Source organism: Tetrahymena thermophila (assembly GCF_000189635.1).
Source record: "Tetrahymena thermophila SB210 genomic scaffold scf_8254464, whole genome shotgun sequence".
Classification (NCBI taxonomy): Eukaryota; Ciliophora; class Oligohymenophorea; order Hymenostomatida; family Tetrahymenidae; genus Tetrahymena; species Tetrahymena thermophila.
Genome location: NW_002476241.1, coordinates 16949 through 38027, shown reverse-complemented (window position 1 = coordinate 38027; position 21079 = coordinate 16949). Strand labels below are relative to the sequence as shown.

At 21.8% G+C, this 21079-nt stretch overlaps 9 protein-coding genes across 9 annotated transcripts; 6 read left to right on the top strand and 3 right to left on the bottom strand. All coding sequences in view use genetic code 6, as the record gives it.

Annotated features, from left to right (window-relative positions):
- Positions 1 to 723: 723 nt before the first annotated feature.
- On the top strand, positions 724 to 1740 carry TTHERM_00578510 (transmembrane protein, putative; the record flags this gene model as incomplete). The annotated part of the gene is made up of 1 exon (XM_001022852.4): positions 724 to 1740. One exon carries the CDS (start codon positions 724 to 726, stop codon positions 1738 to 1740), a length of 1017 nt encoding a protein of 338 aa, XP_001022852.4.
- A 1201-nt stretch (positions 1741 to 2941) lies between these two features.
- On the top strand, positions 2942 to 4645 carry TTHERM_00578500 (glycoside hydrolase family 1 protein; the record flags this gene model as incomplete). Its single annotated transcript, XM_001022851.3, has 1 exon — positions 2942 to 4645. The coding sequence occupies one exon, from the start codon at positions 2942 to 2944 to the stop codon at positions 4643 to 4645; it is 1704 nt and encodes a 567-aa protein (XP_001022851.1).
- A 361-nt stretch (positions 4646 to 5006) lies between these two features.
- Positions 5007 to 6635, bottom strand: TTHERM_00578490 (DHHC zinc finger protein; the record flags this gene model as incomplete). Its single annotated transcript, XM_001022850.2, has 1 exon — positions 5007 to 6635. The coding sequence occupies one exon, from the start codon at positions 6633 to 6635 to the stop codon at positions 5007 to 5009; it is 1629 nt and encodes a 542-aa protein (XP_001022850.2).
- An 854-nt stretch (positions 6636 to 7489) lies between these two features.
- TTHERM_000578489 (DHHC zinc finger protein) lies at positions 7490 to 9077 on the bottom strand (the record flags this gene model as incomplete). Its single annotated transcript, XM_012799490.1, has 2 exons — positions 7490 to 8313; positions 8513 to 9077. 2 exons carry the CDS (start codon positions 9075 to 9077, stop codon positions 7490 to 7492), a joined length of 1389 nt encoding a protein of 462 aa, XP_012654944.1.
- A 662-nt stretch (positions 9078 to 9739) lies between these two features.
- Positions 9740 to 10608, top strand: TTHERM_00578480 (hypothetical protein; the record flags this gene model as incomplete). The annotated part of the gene is made up of 2 exons (XM_001022849.2): positions 9740 to 10497; positions 10551 to 10608. The coding sequence occupies 2 exons, from the start codon at positions 9740 to 9742 to the stop codon at positions 10606 to 10608; spliced, it is 816 nt and encodes a 271-aa protein (XP_001022849.2).
- Positions 10609 to 12618: 2010 nt separating this feature from the next.
- TTHERM_00578470 (transmembrane protein, putative) lies at positions 12619 to 14769 on the top strand (the record flags this gene model as incomplete). The annotated part of the gene is made up of 1 exon (XM_001022848.1): positions 12619 to 14769. The coding sequence occupies one exon, from the start codon at positions 12619 to 12621 to the stop codon at positions 14767 to 14769; it is 2151 nt and encodes a 716-aa protein (XP_001022848.1).
- Positions 14770 to 15587: 818 nt separating this feature from the next.
- Positions 15588 to 16519, bottom strand: TTHERM_00578460 (hydrolase of the alpha/beta superfamily protein; the record flags this gene model as incomplete). The annotated part of the gene is made up of 3 exons (XM_001022847.2): positions 15588 to 16258; positions 16338 to 16448; positions 16510 to 16519. 3 exons carry the CDS (start codon positions 16517 to 16519, stop codon positions 15588 to 15590), a joined length of 792 nt encoding a protein of 263 aa, XP_001022847.2.
- A 1639-nt stretch (positions 16520 to 18158) lies between these two features.
- Positions 18159 to 19155, top strand: TTHERM_00578450 (hypothetical protein; the record flags this gene model as incomplete). Its single annotated transcript, XM_001022846.2, has 4 exons — positions 18159 to 18173; positions 18377 to 18460; positions 18744 to 18924; positions 19112 to 19155. 4 exons carry the CDS (start codon positions 18159 to 18161, stop codon positions 19153 to 19155), a joined length of 324 nt encoding a protein of 107 aa, XP_001022846.2.
- A 459-nt stretch (positions 19156 to 19614) lies between these two features.
- TTHERM_000578441 (transmembrane protein, putative) lies at positions 19615 to 20142 on the top strand (the record flags this gene model as incomplete). The annotated part of the gene is made up of 1 exon (XM_012799489.1): positions 19615 to 20142. The coding sequence occupies one exon, from the start codon at positions 19615 to 19617 to the stop codon at positions 20140 to 20142; it is 528 nt and encodes a 175-aa protein (XP_012654943.1).
- Positions 20143 to 21079: the final 937 nt, after the last annotated feature.

The window sequence follows — 21079 nt, the reverse complement described above, 5'->3', positions numbered from 1 at the left end:
GAATAAATGAATATTCAAGTTGATTATTTATTTAAAAGTTATCCTCTTTAAACCAAATATAAGTATGCTTCCCGATTAAAATTATATGAACTTAGAGTTCTTTCGTTTTATAAAATTTGATTTCTATAAACTAACACCTATTAGCTAGGGTTTATTCCTTCTTTTTCAAAGATTTTTTCTTTAATTGTCAGAATGGTATCAAGACTATATTCTACTTTAAAAATTATTATTCTTTAGGTTAGTAATCTTATCATTACATCCATTTTTTAGTATCTAATTGATAAATTGTTTTTATACTGAATTTCGCTCTAATTTTTTATTTAATTAATTTATTTTTATATAAAATGTATCTATTGTTAGCCAAGCTATATGTTAATTTATTAAAAAATTTATTGTAGACACAAACTCCTTAAATCTGTTAAATTATAAAAGAACTTCTAATTTTCTATATAAAAATGACTCCAGAAATCTTATATTAAAAGTTAAAAATGTATATTAAAATTATAAGTTGTATTTTTAATAATGTTTTATTAATTAATTATTTAAATCCCATGCTTAAATTCATTTTAAATTCAAAATGAAATTGTAAAATATTTATCTTAGAAAATTATTAGCCACCTATATATTTTTAAATCGAAAGTAAAAGTAAATCAATTTATAATGAAGCTAATAAGGTGCTTTTAATAATTACGCTACCAATAGTTTTACATAAGCTTTTGATGAATGACAAATATGGATTATAAACACATGATTTAGCTAAATTTTATTAAATTTAGTAAATAATAAAATTTAGTTAAGAAAATATTATAAAATTTAGTTCAGAAATGTGATAAAATTCTAATAAGATATATTGGATTTTTTTTAATAATTTTAAAAGATTTAGCTTGCTATTTATTTATTTTGTAATAAATATTAAAAAGAAAATTTAAATTCTAATTTTAAAAAGAGGTAAGTAAAAAAAATTTTTTAGAAAAAGAGGAATAGATTATATAAATGGAAGAAGAAGAGATAATATAGTTTAGGAGAGTAAAATGTTGCATGTGCGATTAAATTCACTTCTAATGCTACATTTGCTTTTCAAGGAAAATAAATGTTGTATGTGATTACGTACTGAAAACTTAGAATATTAACTACTGCAAACGATGTGAAACCTATAATTTATTTTGTTAAAACTTGATTCAAAACAATATTTGCTTTATATCTTTACAGAATCTTTTCCAAATTTATTATGATAACATGGTTGGTAACTAAGCACAATAAATGTAAAATGAGTTTTGCTATCAAACATATTAAGAAAACCAGATCTAATAATAATACTATCCACAAGATTTATATCAATAACAATAGTATAAGTAACTTTAAACGGAAAATATTTTGTAAATCACTAAAGAAAACAATTAAAATTTCGTGTAATAAAATTCTGAAATTTATAAAAATATTGAAGAACAAGATACGATATTAGACGAAGAAATAAATGCAGATCAACAAAGTACTACTAATCAAGTATTATAACCAGATGATTTAGATGAAAGTTTCATTCTTTCTTCTATTTCTTTAGTTGGAGCTATAGGTGATGTAAATTAAAATTAAAACTAAAACAATTTAGAAGAGTGGAATAACTATTTTGACTTTAATAATTTATCGTTTATGAAAAATGAGAATTCTCTCCACGATGAAATGAACAGATTATAATTCGAAATATAAATTGACCTCTCATAATTAAATATCACATAAAGTTGATCTTAATATAAATAGAATATTTATTTAATCAATTTCATTAAAATTTTTTGTAGATTAAATAAATTTTTATGTATCAATCAATCTATTGTTTTATGAATTTTTTAAACCATCTTGTAAAAAAATTATTTATTTACAGGATAATTAATTGGTTATCATAAAAATCAATTAATCAATATTATAAAATAATAAAAAATAAACTTAATTAATTTAATAAATAGATTAAGCAAATACTTATGTTAATAATTTATAATAAAAATTAATTTATAATTTTCTATTTTTTAGAGTTTGATATTTTATTTTAAGTTAAATTTTTTAAATATAATAAAGCACAGCTTAATTTTAGCAAAAAAATTAATTCATAAATTATTTATATTTTAAATATTATTTATAAATAAAACTCTAAAAATATTTTAGCGAATTTAGATAGTTTTACATAGTAATAAACATTAATTTGTTATTAAGATAAACAATTAGGTTCATTTGATTTTAAAAAGACTTTAATTATTTTGATAATAATTAAAAACAATTGATTAAAATTCTAATAAATAAGTTTGATGCTGAAGAATTAACTGATAGAAATGAATTTTTTATATAAGTGCTATGACTATTAAATTTTGGATATTATGAAAATATTTTAATTCTTCGTCTTCTTCATAAAAAAAATAAAAACAAGCATTTAATTTTTTAATATGTTAAAAATAAATATTTAAAAGAAAAAATTAAGTAAGAATTATTAGAATAAATTACTTTGATATATTTCTTATAAATAATAATTTAAGAAAGCAATTCCTTTTTAAGAAACAAATAAGTTGATATTATTGATATTTACAAGAAGCTTTAGAAATAATTTAAGATATAATTCATTATATTTGCATTCCTTTTTTTATTAAATAAATTTAAATTTTATATTTTTTTGTTTTTTTAAGAAATAAGTATTTTCTTCTTTTTTTAATTAGAATACTTTCTACTTTTAGATTTATAAATTAAATGTTTTATGATATACAGAGAAAAAATTAAAACAAATATTTATAATAAGATTAAAAATATTTTTATAAAATTTAATTAGATTCTTTACTAATTTTAAATTAATCTAATAAACTCAACATATTCCCTCAAAATATTGTTTTAATTTTCTGATGAAATTACTATCAGATATAAAAATTTAAATTATCAATATAAATTAGCGAAAAAAAATTACATAATGAATTCTCTTTTTTTAGAACCTACAGAAGAAGATAGATAAACACAGAACTGTAAGGTTCATAAAGGATGTCCTTTGATATTTTATGAAGTTTAATAAAGGGCATCACACAGCCCAATAGTATGTGCTAAATGTGTAACTCAAAATGATTTACAAGGAAGGAATTTAATGATTATTGAGGAAATATTAAATTGCAATGACAATAGTGTGTTTTAAAATTGGCCTATTATAGAAGATAAATCTATATTGACCGAGTATAAAAATATTTTAGAGCAAGCGGATTTAAGAAAATGCCCAATAACCATTTTAGATTAGTATTTTGATAATCTTTAGTAGAAAATAATTGAGAAAATATCCCAATGCAAAAAAAAGATTTATGTAGACATTGATAATCTTTTCATCACAAGAGATGGCATTAAAGACATATACAACAACGTTTCTCAAAAGAACTACTTTAGAGAGCTCACCTAAGATTTTAAAAATGGAGAGGAGGAAAGTTTTATAAAAATTTAGTAGCTTATTTAAGATGTTAATAACAAGTGCAAAGAAAATAGCTAAACACTTACAAAAGCTTATAATTTTTATAAAAATTCAGAGTTTGCTTTATAGCTCTAAATACCAAATTTATATATGGAGGATATGCTTAATATAATTAATTAATTACAAGATTGGTTTTTAAAGGGCTTCTAAGTAGATTCTTCAACTCAATTTCAAAGAAAAAAATATGATTACAATGACACAATAAAAGAAATACTCTCACTGGTAAATAATCCTACTAACTTTTGTAAAGACTCATTCTTGAAAAAGCTGGAGATCTGTTTGCAGAAAGTAGGACCAGCTTTACCAAGAATCGAACCTAATTCTTATTTGAAAGAAGGAAAAGAGAGGCTTGATTTTACTGTGCTGCAAGAAGAGTAATTTTAAATCTATGAAAAATCAATAAGAAACATCATGAACATAGAAAATTAGATTAAAAAAATAAGTGAGGATAAAGTGAAAAACAGTGAAATTTTTGAAAATGTTGATGTTTTATAAAAGGAGATTCAATCAAATTTAAAACAATTTTACTTTTTATCTTAAAGACAATTTACAGAAATAAAACAAAAGAATAAATTTGAAATAGATCTTACTTATAAATGTTCATTTTAGAAGTCAAAGTAAGATGGTTTTTCATAGTCCCACCAAAAAATAGAAAGAAATGCTTAAAATATATTAGAAATTACAACAAAAGATTCTGGTTGGAATGTGTAGAGTCATTACGATACGTTGATAAATCCCTTTACCAAATATAGAATAGTTGTTTAATTAGAGCCATATTCGTCTTTTTAGCAATCATATGAATTCAATATAGGAATTCAAAAAGAAAAAAGCTGCAATAATCAGTGGGTAAGCTCTTCTCCATACTTCTTCTCTAATACAAGTGACTGTAAATTTGAACATGCAACCAAAGGATTAGCTTTATGCAACACTCAAATTAAGCATGACAAAAAAATGAGGTAATTAGAATTTCAAATGTGTATTTCAGAAAAGCATTTTCTGATTGCTGATTACCCTGAATACAGTAATGTCACAACAGCAACAGAAGAACAATTAAATGATCTTGATTAATCCAAAAATTACAAATTAGGAATCGAAATTAAATCAATATAAAAAGTTAAGATATTAAAATTCTTAGAAGTTTCTTCATTCCCTACAATATAGTGAGTATCTATCTATCTTAAATGAAAATCTTTTAGTTGTTACAAAAAGATTTGTGTATCTATTTAACTATTTATCTATATATAAATCTACCTAAAAATATTTTTAGTTTTATTTAAAGTAGAAACTTCAAAACAAAAAATAAATTTTACTTTTTCAATAAAAATGTGGAGGGAAGTTGTATTAATTTTTAATTAAAATGCATTGATTTTACTTTCAATTTTCTTTTTAATTTTTTACAGCTTTACTTAAGTTTTAAAACATTAAAAAGTATTTAATTTATAAATAAATAATAAATGTGATCGAAATCAATTTATAAATAAAAATTTATGAGATATAAATAAACAATTAAGAATAATTTTTAATTTCATTATTATTTTATATTGTTGTTATGTTCAAAAATCTTTATGGTTTGTTCTATTTCTAAGAGCACATACTAAGCTTTAAGTTCATCAAAGCTACCGTCGAATTTTAATTATGCTTTATAATCCTTAGCTTCTGAATGTATTTTTTTAGCTTCCTCTATGAATCCAAGTTCAAGATAATATCCTGCCCAAATAAGATAAGATCTTAAAGCAGATAAGATTTATTGAGGAGGAGACTTAAGCAAGTCAATAGACTATCTCATGTATTGGCTTAATTTGTTTATGTCTTTTTGCTTAGAATAAAATTAAGCTGCAGATAAGTAAAAATCAATAATGAGACTAGCAGGAACATCTTCTAATCCTTTAAGCAATTTATCAACATTTTAAATAACTTATCCACATTCATTTTCAGATTTATCTATATTTAATCTAATGTAAGTGTAGAGAATTCTTGCATAGGTCAAATTCATTATTTTATTTTAAAGACAAAATTGAGATGCCTAGTTTATTTTATCGTTTATTTCATTGAATTTCTTTTTTTTGTATAAAAAGTGAATTTCTTAATATTATAATTCTGCTTATAATAAAGGATTATTAGGATGATACTACTCAATATATTCCTTGAGTTGTTTCATTAATAACTTAGAATCATAATACTCTTTCTCAAAAATCAAGCTGTCTAATTATCTTAGCTTTAGCTATATTAATTGAAGTGAATTTACTTCATTAATTGGTTCAAGACTTACAATGACAGACTGGTATATATCTGTAGCTTAAACATAGTTCTAAAAAAATTCTGCAATCTTTGCTTTAGTATCAGCAATTTCAATATATAAAGGACTTGCTTTGCTTATTTAATAACCTAATGCATATTCGTGATTATCCTCTAAAGTTTCCCAGGTTTTATCCAAAATAGCAATATTTTAATCAACTAAATCGAAATTTTTTTGTTTAAAATATAATTAAACTAGTTTAAGACAAGAGAGGAGCTTTACATATAGCTTGTTACCTTCAGCGTATTAGTCTTTGTCTTTGATCTCGAGCAAAATATCTACATTATCACGTGCTTTTATAAGTATTTCTTCGCTCTTTTAATAATTTTTTTAATCAAAGAAGATAGTTCCTAAAACATATTAACCATATGGTAAAGAGTGAGTCACTTAATCAGTAGGTTTCTTCAAAGCTTTTTCAAGCTCGTTTTACAATTGAGTGTTTGTTCTAAATAAAGATAATTTTCTTGCCATTATTTCTTCTTGAGAAACTAATTTAGTTAGTCGTTCAAAATTTTTAAAAATCGCATTGCACTCTTAGGTTTTTCCTTATTTCATGTAATACTCTGCTAAAACAAATTGATCGAATTGATAGTTTTCATAATCTTGTTTTTAGTTTTTTTTCTATTTAAACTAAATCACCTAATTCATAATATTTGCCTTTTAACTATCAGCTGCTTGTTGTAACTATTAGTACAACTCATTTATTTATTTTTATTCTTTGCTAGCGAAAATGTTAGAAAAAAATCCAAACTATGCTTATGACTAGAAAACTAGTGACTTTTATTTGTTTTTTAGATGTACTACGCTTCTCTAACCTTATATAAATAAGCTAGTAAAAGCAAATGCTCTTCTAAACATTTTATTTATTTAATCAAAAAGTTACTCTAATTAATTTTAATATTTTTTTTACTGATTAGAAGTTTCTGAGCACTTCTAGATATGATATAATTAAAATAAAATAATAATTTATATATGCTATTAATTTATTTATTTAATATTTTGCTAGAAAATATTGTAAAGCAAAAAGAATTTTAAAAATGATAAATCTAATTTAAGAATGTTTAAATTAAATTTTGTATTTATAATTTATGTAGAAGTAATCAGTAAATATAATATCTGGTTGTGCTTCTAGATATGATTAGAATACAATTATAATTTATCCACTATTTTTTATTGATTTAGTATTTTTGTTGGAAATTTGGTTCAATAAAAAGAAATTAAAAATGATAAATCTAATTTAAGAATATTTAAATAAAATTTTAAATTTACAATTTATTATGAGTAATTAGTGATATCTTGTTTAATACATTGAATTCGATTTTATCATTTTTATTTTGTTCTTTACTTAATTTAAAGCTTATGAAAATACTCTATCACAAAATAATTTGTTTATTAAGTAGATTTTTCTTTGGCTAAAATAATGTTAAAACAATAAAAACCACAAAAGTATAATTTTAATTTTTGTAGCTAAAAAAAGCTTATTTGATCTTCAAAAATTAATTAAAAGAAATGAAGAGAGATTATCTAATATCTTTAAAGAAAATAATTGCTAATATACAATAAATAATATCAAAATACATTTCAAAATTAATATTTTATACACAAAAAGAATATAAATTGAATAAATAACTTTTTTATATTTAGTTGCTTAATTGTAATATATTAAGTAAAATTTGGATAGGAAAGATTCATAAATATTTTATCTTTTGAATTCATAGATTTATAGATTTAGTTATGTTTTTTTATTAATTGTTTAAATTATAGATATTGTAATGGTGTACTTGAAAACTTCTTTTTTTGTTTAAATGGGAGTTTAATTCATTTACAGGGACTTAATTTTCTTAAAATAGATCATCTTTTGATTCTTAAATACATTCATTTTTTTTACAGTTTTGCTTTTCATCAGTGGATGAGCATACTAAATTTTATAAGTCTTTTGTTTAATTTACTTATACATTTATGCACGTTTATTGTAATTTATGATTTGACAATAAGTCAGCTACATTTTCCTCGATTTTTACATTTACTTTGCAGGCACCTGCTTGAGTAAGAGACTCAGAGTCTTTTTTAATAGGTGAATTACTTTTTTTAGATGACTTCACCTCTAAATATTATCTAAAGTCTATGTAAGATTTAGATGAGACACAAAGAAATTTCTTTTTAATATTGTGCCAATAATTTATTCTTACTGAGTTTTATTATTATTACTGCACTGCGTTGCAATATCTTTTTTTTTGCTCTACTGTTGTTGTATCATTTAATATCAGAGTTATATGATAAACAAATAGAGTACCTACCAATAAAATAAAAATTGAGCTGTAAATAATTAAAAAAATTGGAAGAGGCTGCTTTTTTAAGACATTTTAAGTTGATTCAGGTCTCACCTCATTAAATTTATCCATTCTTGATAATATTTCTTCATTCAAATAACATGAGCAAGATGTAATTGTAAAAATAAGTTAAGCACACAAAAAAAACAAAAAGAGGATAAATGATTTGTAATTATTTCTTCCGATGCAGTTATTTAGCCAAATACCTTAATTTTTAAAAAATCAATATTTAAAAAATTGTTGATAATCTAAAAAAGTAAAAATTATTTAAATATATTTTCTTAACAATTATAGAAGCTCTCTAATTGTTATTGTTAATTATTTCGAATAAACTTTTTGATCGATTGATTGATTTGAGGCGTTATTTTCAATATAAAATTATGCAGAATGCGAAAAATAATTTACAATGATGATCAAATCCGGTCACACAATTATCACATAATCTACAGTGTTTTCTATCTTTATCCTTAAAAATTCCACATGTATCACATATTCTATAATTCACTTTTTATCCATTTTAGTCAATTAGCAGATATCCTAATTACTTTTAATTGGTTCTATCAATGGGTATATCTTCAATTTATTAGTCTTTAACCAAATTATCTGCCCTTGGGACTATTCCTGGGTCTTAAAACGCAGTTTTAAACATATAAAAAAAAGTCAAAGCAGTAAAAATAGCTTAATAATAGCCATATTCTAATTTAAATATCATATGTAAAGTAACAGGTACTATTATAAGTAATATTGCAAAAATAAATGGCCTTGGCTATGAACCTTAAATTAATCTTCCAGCGCATAAGAATATGTTTGAGCTCGGGAAAACTTAATAAAGCATAATCTTATCCTAATTTTTATCAATAAGTTGCGATTACATCTTAGGAGTATTTCTGGTGCTAAATTAAGATGCATCGTCAGACATTTAATCCTTTTTTTTAATGGCATTTTAATCATATATTTAAACTTTAACCATTTTATTCTTAATCAATTTTAAATAATAAATCAATAGCACTTTAAGATTGAATTTATTTAATAAATTACAGATTTTTCAAAAAAATAATACTTTATGATTATTCAATCTCACAATTAGGAGCATCTATTTAAATTTTTATAAAAATAATCAAATTTTTTGACTATTTCTACTAAAATGATCAGTCAGTCTACATAAAAACAAATTTAAATTTAAGCATAAAAAGAATAAACTTTAATTTTAATTATTATCATCAACATAGATGGATTTGAATAAAAAATAATTTTTAAAATTAGTCTTAAAAATATTTGAGCAAGATTTGTTAGTTTTTAATTTGTTTAATTTTTAAGTTTTTAAATTTATCAGAATTAATAAGCTTCTTAAAATAGCTAATAATTAATACAAGATTTAGAAAAAAAAATGAATTTTTCATAAATTAAAATAAAAAAACTTAAAAATATTTTAGAAATTTAAATTATTTAGTCTTTAAAAATTTTGAAATAATATTTGCTGAGATAAGTTTAAAATATTTTTTAAAGCAATTTAATCTAAAATATAAACGACTTATTATTAAATTAAATTATGTATCTAGAAAATAATTAAGTTATAGAGATTCAATTTTCATTTTGTTTTTTATTTTTTAATTACTTTTTTTAGTTTTTTAAATGAGCGAGAAATTAGAAAATGATACAAGAAGCTTTTCGGTTATTATAAAAACAAGCGAAATCAAATTTTAAAATTTACCTGTTGATACTCTCGCCTCTGATTTGAGAGAGACTATTGCTTAAAATATTTATGAACCAGCTCGTAGTATAAAGTTGCTTTACAAAGATAGAATTCTATAATTAAATTAGACGATAGGTCAATAATAAATAGAAAACGACACTTAAATAGTGGCTATACCATGCTATACAATGAAGCATGGACTTTGGAATTTCATCGATGATTACAATCATGAAAGAAACGAAATGTAGAATATCAGTATGGTGTTTTTTTTGACAGACAAGCCTTTAGAAAAGGTTTAATTAGATGGAAAAATATAATTTTTTTAACCAATTGGTATTTACTGGTAGAGTAGGAGCATCAATCCTATGCCTTACTTAGAAAACGATTTTACAAGAATAGAAAGGAGAGTAAAAAGAGTAACCCCTATTTTTGAATTTCAAACCAAAGACTCTTCAACTATTTCTATAAACATCATTTTCAGAGAATGTGAGCAGAATTTGCAAAATTTATTAATGTAATATTAAGATAGAATATAAAGTAAACTTGGCAAAAAATAAAATGAGATTCATATGGATATAATATATTCCACTGTTTTAGACTAGCATAATTATTGGTTCAAAGATGGAAATTTTGCTAACACTTTAAGATTTCTAAATAATTTACAGTTAAATAATTTAACTTCTTTGAATTTACATATGTAAAAATTAAATATAGATGGTTTTCATCTTTTACTTTTATCAAAGTACATAGGAGATAGGGGAGAAAGTCTCAAGTCTCTAAGTCTCAACTTAAGAGATAACTCATTTGAAGGTCAGCTAATTGTTGATCTGGGCAGTGCCCTATCAAAATTATCTCAGTTATAGAATTTAGAGCTGGACTTTCAAAATATTATCATTTATAATTAATATTAAGTAATTTAACTGTTTGAATAGCTGAGAGCATCAAAATTAACTTTGAAGAGTTTGATTATTTATTTACCAAAGGATTTAAACATTACCTACTATTAATGCTAAACTATATCCCATATTTTTAAAAATGTTTTATCAGATTTCATGAATTTAGATCGTCTCTCATTTATTAGTGATAGCAGATTTTAGTTTGATTAAGACTTTTACCCCTCATTTAAGTAGTTTATTTAAAAAGCACACTATCTTTTAAAATTTGATTTAATCTTCTACTGTGATTACTTAAGAGAATCTTATTTTTATAGACAAATCTCATAAATTGTAAGCTTGTCTGAAAGAATAAATAGTTTTTAATTAGTTAATTATTCATAAGATTACTAAGTCCATAGCATCAAAAAAAGATACACTCATCTCCTTTAGATAATGGTTTATTATAAACAAATATCTTAATTCATGCTATTTAGAGAGGAAGAAATTCTATTTGATTTATTTGATAGTTGAATAATTTTTTAATTTTTTAAGTGAAAAAATATTAATAATGTGTGTTTTTAATTTAATTTTATTTCTCCCAGTAAAATAAAATGATAATTAAGACTTAGAAGTTTTATTTAAAATAATCTTTTTAATATTAAAATTAATGTGTATAGTATTATTATTGAAACTTATTTCATTATTTATATTTTACTTTTATAAATTTTTGGATAAAAAGGCTTTTAATTTTCCATAATTAATAATTTAAAATTAACTAATTTTGTTCTTAATATCCAGTTTTTAAATATTTGAGAAAATATCTACTAAAATATCACCTTTCATATTTTAATATTTTTGTTTAATCATTTGAATAGATATTTCTTTACATCTAAAATGTTTAGTTGAGCAGCTACTTATATTAATCTATTAAATAGTAAATAGAATATTTTGAATATTTAATTTTTTTAGATTTTTGGAGAAAAAGTCTATTAATTATCCTTAATTAATAGTTTAATATTAGCAAATATTATTCTAAATATCCAATTTATAAATACATCAGAAAATATCTACTAAAATATCATTTTTCATAATTTTAATATTTTTGTTTTATCTTTTCAATAAAAATATAATTGAAGTCTAAAATTTTTAGTTAAACATGCTACTTTGTTTAATTTAACTAAAATAAAAAGTATTTTTTAAATTTGATTTTAAATATATTTCTCTTTAAATAAAATATATGATAACCTTTTTTCAAATGAAATCTGTGGTATTTTATATTTTCTTTTCAAAAAAAATAAAAATAAGTGCGCATCAATATTTTTGAAGTTATTTACTGTTAGTATTATTTTAAAATTAAAAATCGTATTTTTTATTTGGTCTAAATTATCTCAAGTTATTAATTTATTGATTGTTATTATTATAACTAAATGTATTTTTGAATACTGATTATATTATTATGGTTATTATTAGTTAATATTTTCTTCTATTCTACCTCTGATAAGACTTTTGTTAGATTTTTGATACTTTGAAATCTATTCTTTAAATCTAAAGCTAGTTTTAATTTTTAAGCTTTAAGATAAAAATAATCACTTTTAACTTTTCCTTATATTTTAAATAAAATATTTAACTGAACAATAAAATCTGTTTACATGGATTGATAAATTATAATCAATTTTTGTAGTAGTAATAATAAATATTTTTTTTAGGAATTTCTTGAATAGTTTTGAAAAATAAAAATATCTATTTCTCAATGATATATTTGTCTCTCAAAATATAAAATGAACAAAATATTGTTAAAAAAAATCTAAATTTGAATAAATAGGAATTTCTAATTTCTTTTTTATAAATATTTAGATGGCAATTCAAAAGTTTATTACAATTAATAATTAAATTTAATCAATTTATAAAAATAAAATCAAGAAAAACAAATAATAAAAAAGAATATGAGTAATAAGGAAAAGTAATCATTTTTAGAAATAATAGATGTATTTGGTTAAACGGTGAGCATTAGATACAATCAAAAACAATACCATAAAACGAAACTTGGAGGAATAGTTACGATTGGAATTTGGGGATTCATTATTTATAATATAATTAGCATAGGAATCGTCTTAATAGAGTAAGACAACCCATAAGTTATTTAGCAATCAAATTATATAAAATAGCAACCTACTTATGAGCTTATCCCTGATAAATTTACTATAGCATTCGGATTATAAGATTCTCTTTATTAGCATTTTTTTGATGAAGGTATTTATTCTATTAAAGCGTTCTAAAATGTTATTGATAGAACATATTCTCAATAAGGGGATTCTTCATAGATATAAAAAAGCATTCCTTTAAATGTAGAACGTTGCAATAAAAATCACTTTTTGCTCAGTCAAGTTAAGGATTATTTTTATTAACTACCTATCAAGAAAATGTATTGTTTGTCTTTGAATTAAACATAAACTAATGGTAAATTTCCTACCATTGAAGGAGAATTTTCAGGATAGAAATTTTAATCTGTTGAGTTTTAAGTTCACTAATGTATTGGATAAAATTGTAATAATACAGCATAAGCAAAAGATTTGATGCTTAAACCTTCTTTAGCTGTGTATTTTTAAGACTTTACTACAAATATTACAAAAAGAAATAATCCTTTCTCTCCAATAGGAAGAAATCTTTTCTGGACAACTGGTTAGGATCTAGAGAAAGACATTGTTATATCTTTAATAAATAATAAAATTATAAGTGATTTTGGATTGATTTCTGATGATACCCACACTAACGAGTAGATAACATATTCATCATAAAGAGAAATGATATTAACACGTTCTAGCTCTGAGATATTTAGGTTTACTGTTTTATATGAAAAGAATGCTGAAACTTTAATCTTTAGAAAATATATGAAATTGATTTAGGCATTTTCATAAGTAGGAGGATTACTTAATTTTATAATAGCAATTGGCTATTTTATATGTCGCCCATTTTCATAAGTAGAACTAAACAGAAAACTTCTCAATTCTATCTATGATATTTAAGATAATTCAGATTAAAAAAATAATATCTCTTAAGGATAGGATGCTAAATAGAATAAAAAATCATTTTTTAACCAACAAAAAAATACAGAGATAAAAAAAGACTCTTTATCGAGTAGTTCTACTGCTAACAATAAACAAATAAACTCTTAAACACCCATATTTTAGCAACACCAAAAAGGATAGAGTTAAATTACACCACAAAATAAATAAACCAAAAAAGCTAAATAAATAGGGTTTACAGAAAATCTGATTAATTGTTTTAGATGGTTTTAATGGTGCTAAACTCCTAAATCCAGGCTGATTGATTATGCGACAAAAAATATTTATAGTAATATAGATATATTTAACATTATAAGAAAATTAATAGAAGTAGATAAACTTAAACATTTACTTCTAAACGAACACTAAATCAGGCTATTTGAGTTTTTGCCTAGACCATAGCTTAACATCGATTATTTTTAAGATAACAAGTACTATAAAAATGTATTCACAAAAAGTAATGATCAGATTAGAAATTTTGATAACTTTGATGGCTCGTTCTACTAAGATTAAAAAAATGAAGATGAAATAATTAAATCTTTAAGAGATGATTATTAAGTCATTAAGAAAAATTAAAATTAATCATTATTTGATAGAAATTTAATTAAAATGCTAGATAAAGATTTGAAAGAAAAACTAGAACAAAATGTAAATTAAAATTTTAATAAAAATAATGTAAATAAGTAAGATAATATCGGCATAGAGTTAATCAAAGAAGAGATGTTTGATTTAGTTAAAAAATCTTAAGATGATATAGACATTTGCTCTTCTGTCAGTGCAAAGCTGTCAAATGAAAATAACAGCCATCACCATGAAATTAAAAAATAGCATCCTTTTTCATATAGAAATTCTATATAGCTAAACACTCCTTTAGATTTTATGCATGCCCAAAAACCAAAACAGTTCGAGATCAGTGGATCTATAGAACAAAAAAATAAGTTTGTTAATTTAAAATAATCAGATATCTAATTATCAGGTAAAATGCTCAGTAATGACCTCTATTTTAAATATGAAAATAATTATACAAACTGAAAATAATGAATCAATAAATATTTCTATCCATAATACATCCTTAAAATATATTTAATTTTTGCAATAATTTTTAATTGCAGAATACAGGAATACTTTAAAATGTAAATATTCTCATGCCTAACATGATTTTTAAAATTGCTTATATTTATTTTTAATGATTTTAAGAAATATTAAAAAATTAAAACTCAAATAAATAGATTAATTAGAAAAATATTAAATGTAATAAAACTATCACATTTATATCTCAAAGTAATAGGAAAAATAAAATTGTAATAGTATATTAAGTAAGAAGCCTGCTTGCAAACCTAAAAATAAAATTTTAGAATATGAACTTAAGATTTTTTAAAATAAACAATCTATAAAATTTGTAAATATACATATAAATAAACTTAAACAGTATAGCTAACTTAAAAATTAAGTAATAATAAGTCTCTTTTATATATTACTGTATTTTTTAAAAGTTTAAAAAAAAATTTTGAATAAGAATAAATGTATTTGTTTAATATATAAAAATATAAATTCAAATAAGCTTTATAAAAATAATATATTTTAATTAAATAATGGAATAGGATAAATATTATTTTGGATGTATCACTAATATATTTTTTTTAAAGTATGTTAAAACTTAAAAGAAATTTAATTCACTTTAATAAATAATTTAAAACTAAATTAAATTTGAGATGCAAATTAAAAAATATTTTATGAAGTATTTAATGGCAAATGAACAAGTTAATATATAAATAATATTTTGTATAATATTGTCTTACGGTCTTAATAAGATTAAATATGGCATTTTTAATTTAATTTGTAATAAGTAATCATATTGTTTCCAAAAACTACTTTATTTTAATTGAAATGTCATTTCTTTCATCAAAATCATTGTGAGTCATATGTTTGTGATATATTCCAGTAACTATTTTATTTTAAGATTTTAATCTTTACTAAAGCATTTGCGAGTTATTTGGTGGGATTAAGGTATCTTGCATTCCATGTATTAATAAAACCGGAGATGAAACGCTATTCATGCATTCAATATTATTAAATCTTTCTGATATAAAAAATGAAATGCAGTTACAAATGTGATGTCCAATAAGATGTTTGATTGATATATAGGCGCTTATCAAAACTAGAGCTTTTGGAGTTTATTTTGAAGCAACATACGAAGCTGGACCACTTCCAATAGATCTTCCCAATATGGTAATATTTTGCTCTCTTGTCTTAAATCTTTTGAGGATATAATTATAAGCAGTTAAAGAATCAGATTTGATGCACTCTGCTGTTGTTTTTCTTGATTTATAAATACCATAACCAGGATATTCTACAGCAATTATGTTCATTTTTAAAATCATCTGCATACTAAATAAAAACTAATATGAGAGCCCAATGTCTTCAGCGTTTCCATGAAAATATACTAAATATTTATCATTCAGGATACCGTTTTCATAATAAGGTATTACTAAAAGAGGTATTTAATGAGTATTCTCTTTATCTTTTGAAAATTAAAACATAAAAATGCATTTATTTCGCATATTTAAAGCAGATTATTATCAAATTTTAAAAAATTTTACTTTGCTCATATTAAGAATTTACAAATTCGATATAAGCATCTCCAGTAAAAGTTTGAAAGTTGTAGCTTGGCTCTGGAGCAGGGAATAAATTTTTATCAACTATATTAAGTACTTTTAATATAAAATAATTGTTAGACCTTTAAAAACCAAGTTTAATTTTCTTTAAATATACTTGAACCCATTTATTAGTTTTGCAAAAAAAATCAAAAATCAATCACTTTATTATTTATATTTAAATGTAAATAGATAATTCAAAATTTATCAAATTCTTAATAATTTTTAAATTAATTATAATTTTCTTAAATATATTCTAGCATTGTCTTTAATAACAAAATAAATTTGATATTTTTACAGTAAAAAGAAAAAATTAAACATTAAATATTCTAAAAATTTTATTTATTTTTTCTTGTTTTTAAAAATTTAAATTCAATACTCGCTAAAATTATTTTATTTTTATCTATTAAATATTCTTAAAAATCATTTTCTTTTTTAAATATTAATATATCGTTCTTTTCTAATTGTTTAATTTAACATTAAGTAGCTTCTTATAATTGAAGTTACATTAACTTTAAGAAAAATACTTTTTAATTAAAAGATTTGAATATAAATTTTAAATTTAAACAATTAAACATTTTTAAATAAAATGATTTAATCGTAAATTTTAAATCAATTTTAGCTTTTTAGAAATTTTAATAAAAGCTTTAACATATTTTTAAGGAAAACGAATTAATTTATTGGTTTAAGAATATATTTCTGATATGTTATTTAATTTTGATTATATTTTAAAATTATTTATGAATATCTAATATAAAATTTTACAAATCAAAATATGAATCATACCATTATTGCTAAATGAAATATTGCTAGATTATCTAATGATGTTTTTTTAACTAATCTACACAAATTTTATAAATTTTTTACTGATTATAATTTTTTTATGGAATTTAATATGAATTTAAAAATGATATTTTTTAAAAATAAAAGAAGGATACTTGCTTGAAAATTTTTATAGCAATTTTAATGTCAATTAATGGACATTTTTATAGATAAATATAATAAGTTTGTTTTTACTCTAATTTATATGTTTTTATATATCATTCCAGTAATTTAACTTTAGTAAAAATAAAATTTTTTTTGTACAAAATTTTATATTTATGTCAAATCTTGAAAAATGTATTTTTAGTAAATTTATATGATAAGTGTAAAGAATTTTTATAAAAATTAGTATATTTAAAATAGGGCTAGTAATTTAATGATTTCATCATTTAGTGTTAGTTAATATACTTATTTAAAATTAACTTCAAATAATACTGATTAAAAATTTACCAACAAATATCGAAAAATGTGTTGAGTAACAAAGTTATATATTTGCATTATTTTAGCATCTTATCAACAAAATTTAATTTAAAATTGAAGTAAACCTAAATAAATTGTATAAAATTAAATAATTGCTTTTTTCTTTAAAAATTATGAGAAAAATCATTCTAATTTAGATAAATTATTTGCTTTGTTTTGTATTATGAATAAAAGATTTGCTTATTTATAAAACAAAAAATATTATAGAAATAAATTTGATTGTAATTTAAAGTATTTGCTTTTTCATGAATAATGAAAAGTTAACTTGAACTATAAAAAATAAATTCGTTCAAATTTTTATTGATAATAATATAATTAATAAAATATTACTTAATTATTAGTTCTATCAATCATCATCTATAATATCCCAAACACAATCACAAGATAGATATTTTCTCAAATTTATTGTCAAAAAAATGATACTAACATTTACAAAAGTCTTGTACTTAATATTTATAATCTAATATGCTTCAGCTTAATGTAAATAATTTTATTTAATTTAATAAAGATAAATTATTTTATTTGTTATAGAATTATCCACTCCATTTAGATTTACAAACATATAAAAAAGTAAATGCTCTGACTTTGTGAGTTAGTAGGATGGATAAGGGCAATAAACAATATTTGATAGTATTTCTTCTAAATATGTTGTGGATAATTGTATTATATAATGTTTAAAATAGCCGAGTTATAATTTTAATGATCTCTTGATCACTCAAGGTTAAACATATAAAAATAGTCTTTTAATTGCAGATCCTCATTACAGAGTAAGGATCTCCTTTTTAATTATAAGCCTTGATGATAAAAATTTATCTTTAAAAAATCTTTAAATAAATGCTAATAATATCATACCTAATTCTTTAGTTTTTCAAGAGTCTAATATCAATATATCAGATTCTAATTTAGATTTTTGTGGGGATTAATTAATAGAAAAACAGTATTTTCTTAATATAGATCTATCACACTCAGATACTTCTAATTTACTGGTAAGATTTTTATAAATAAATTCTTTTAGAAATTAAAGGTTAAATACCATTTAATAATTTAAAGGTACTTTCAATAACTAATATGATAAGTTCACCTAATAATATTGCAATTAAATCTGCTCAAATAATTATTCAAGAATGTCTACCAGGTTGTGCTGAGTGTTCAAATAGCAACGAATGTACAAAATGCCTGCCAAGAAATCTTCTTAAATTGGGTAACTAGTGCATAACTTAATGCGGGGATGGTAAATATATTAATGACTAAGGAAATTGTTCTTCGTGTTATTAAGATTGCCAAACTTGCTTTGGACCTGATTAAAATTAGTGTCTTTCTTGCAAAGGAAATTTATTATTAAATGATTAATTTGAATGCTCTATATAAAAAAATTAATGTAATTAACCTCTGTAGATTTATAATCAAATATTCAATAGTTGTATTGCTTTTGATTCATCTAAAAGCAATTGCTAATCTTTGAAAAACAATATTTGTTCATCATGTAAATAAGGATATAATTTAGCTGATGGAAATTGCGCATCTTCTAACTAAGATTGTCCATTTGGTAAATTAAATTTTGTTAATTTTAAACTTCTAGTTTTTTTCTTAATTTATTTAAAAATTTTGTTTTTTGGTGCTTAAAATGAATTTTATTTTATTAAAATTGATAAAAAAGGATACTTTTATGATTAAAATTCATAAAAATGTTAATAAAATGATGCTAACTGCCTATTATAAATAAATTAAAAATGTGTTGTTTTTTCGAATGAATAATCTAACAAATAATAATTGTGTGGTCCGAAAATTAACAATACATATAATTGGTATTTCTGTGATAAATAAGAAAATACTTTAATTAGTTGTCAAAATAATTGTCAATAGTGTGATGGTTTATTTTTAAATAGTTGTCAGCTGTGCATTTCTGGATATAACAATATAAATGGATAATGCGTCTATAAATGTTAAAATTAGTAATATTATGATGAAACAATTTAAAAATGCTAGTAATGTCATTTAAATTGTATAAGTTGTTTTGGGAGTTCAAATAACCAGTGCTTTATTTGTTAACCTAATTCCTTTTAATTAGGGTAAAATACATGCTTATAAAATTGTCCTCTAGGGTATTATGAGTTATAAAACCCAAAATCGTGTTCATAATGCAAGTAAAATTGTGATTAATGCTCTTCCTCCAAAGATTGCTCAAAGTGCAGTCAAGGATACTTTTTTGATTTTTAGACCTAACTTTGCTCTTAAAGATGCTCAAATGGTTTCTATGCTGATATAACAAGCTAAACATGCAAAAGTTGCTTACAGAATTGTGATTAATGTACTGATATTAATACTTGTAATATATGTAAAAATTCTTACTTCTTATTAAATAACTCAAGTTGTGTTGACAAATGTCCAGATGGTTATTTTTCCAACATATAAAAATAAATGTGCTCAAATTGTCCTTAAAACTGCTTGACATGCAGCAACTCTAACACTTGCTCTAAATGTAACTAAAATACTTACCTATTAAGTAATTAAAGCTGTGTATTATCTTGCCCTTCTGAATATAATACAAATTAATTAGCAAAGGTATGTGAATAAAAATCATGTTAAGTATCTAATTGTAATACTTGTTAAAATTCTTAATTAGATAAATGCTAATTTTGCGATCTTGGGTATAACTTATAGCCTCTTAATTCTTAAAATAATGGATAGTGTTTAAAAGACTGCCCTATAGGATACTATCCTCAAAATTAGACATGTAATGAGTGCTAATAAAATTGCAAATAATGCACTCAATAATTTGACTGTGCTTAATGCTCGCTTGGTTTTTCTGTGTTATAAAATCTTGGCAATAATTCATAAACTTGTATATCTAATTCTGATTGTATAAATAAAGGGTAATTTCTATTATTTCAAAAAATAATCAAAATTATAATTTATTTTATTTTAAATATCTTTTAAAATATTTTTTTAAATTAAAGATATTATTTAGATTCAAATAAAAGTATTTGCTTTATGTGCATACAAAATGAATGTGCTAATTGTTAAGATGATAGAAATATATGCAAACAATGTAAGAGTAATTTTTACTTATTAGATCAAAAATGTGTTTCTTAATGCTCAGATGGATATCTTGGAGTGACTTAAAATAGTATTTAAATTTGCTAAAGGTGTGATAAACTTATAAATGGATGTAGTATCTGTCTTTCTGAGACTGTATGTAGTACTTGTATTAATGGTTTTAATTTATATTCTCAAAAATGTTTATATAACTGTCCTGATGGTTTTATTAAATTTAATGGAACATGTGTCTAATTAAGTATAAGTAATTGTGTTAAGTATAGTCTTGATCAATGCGTAGAATGCTCTAATTCTTTTAAACTAATTTAAAATTAATGCTAATTATAATG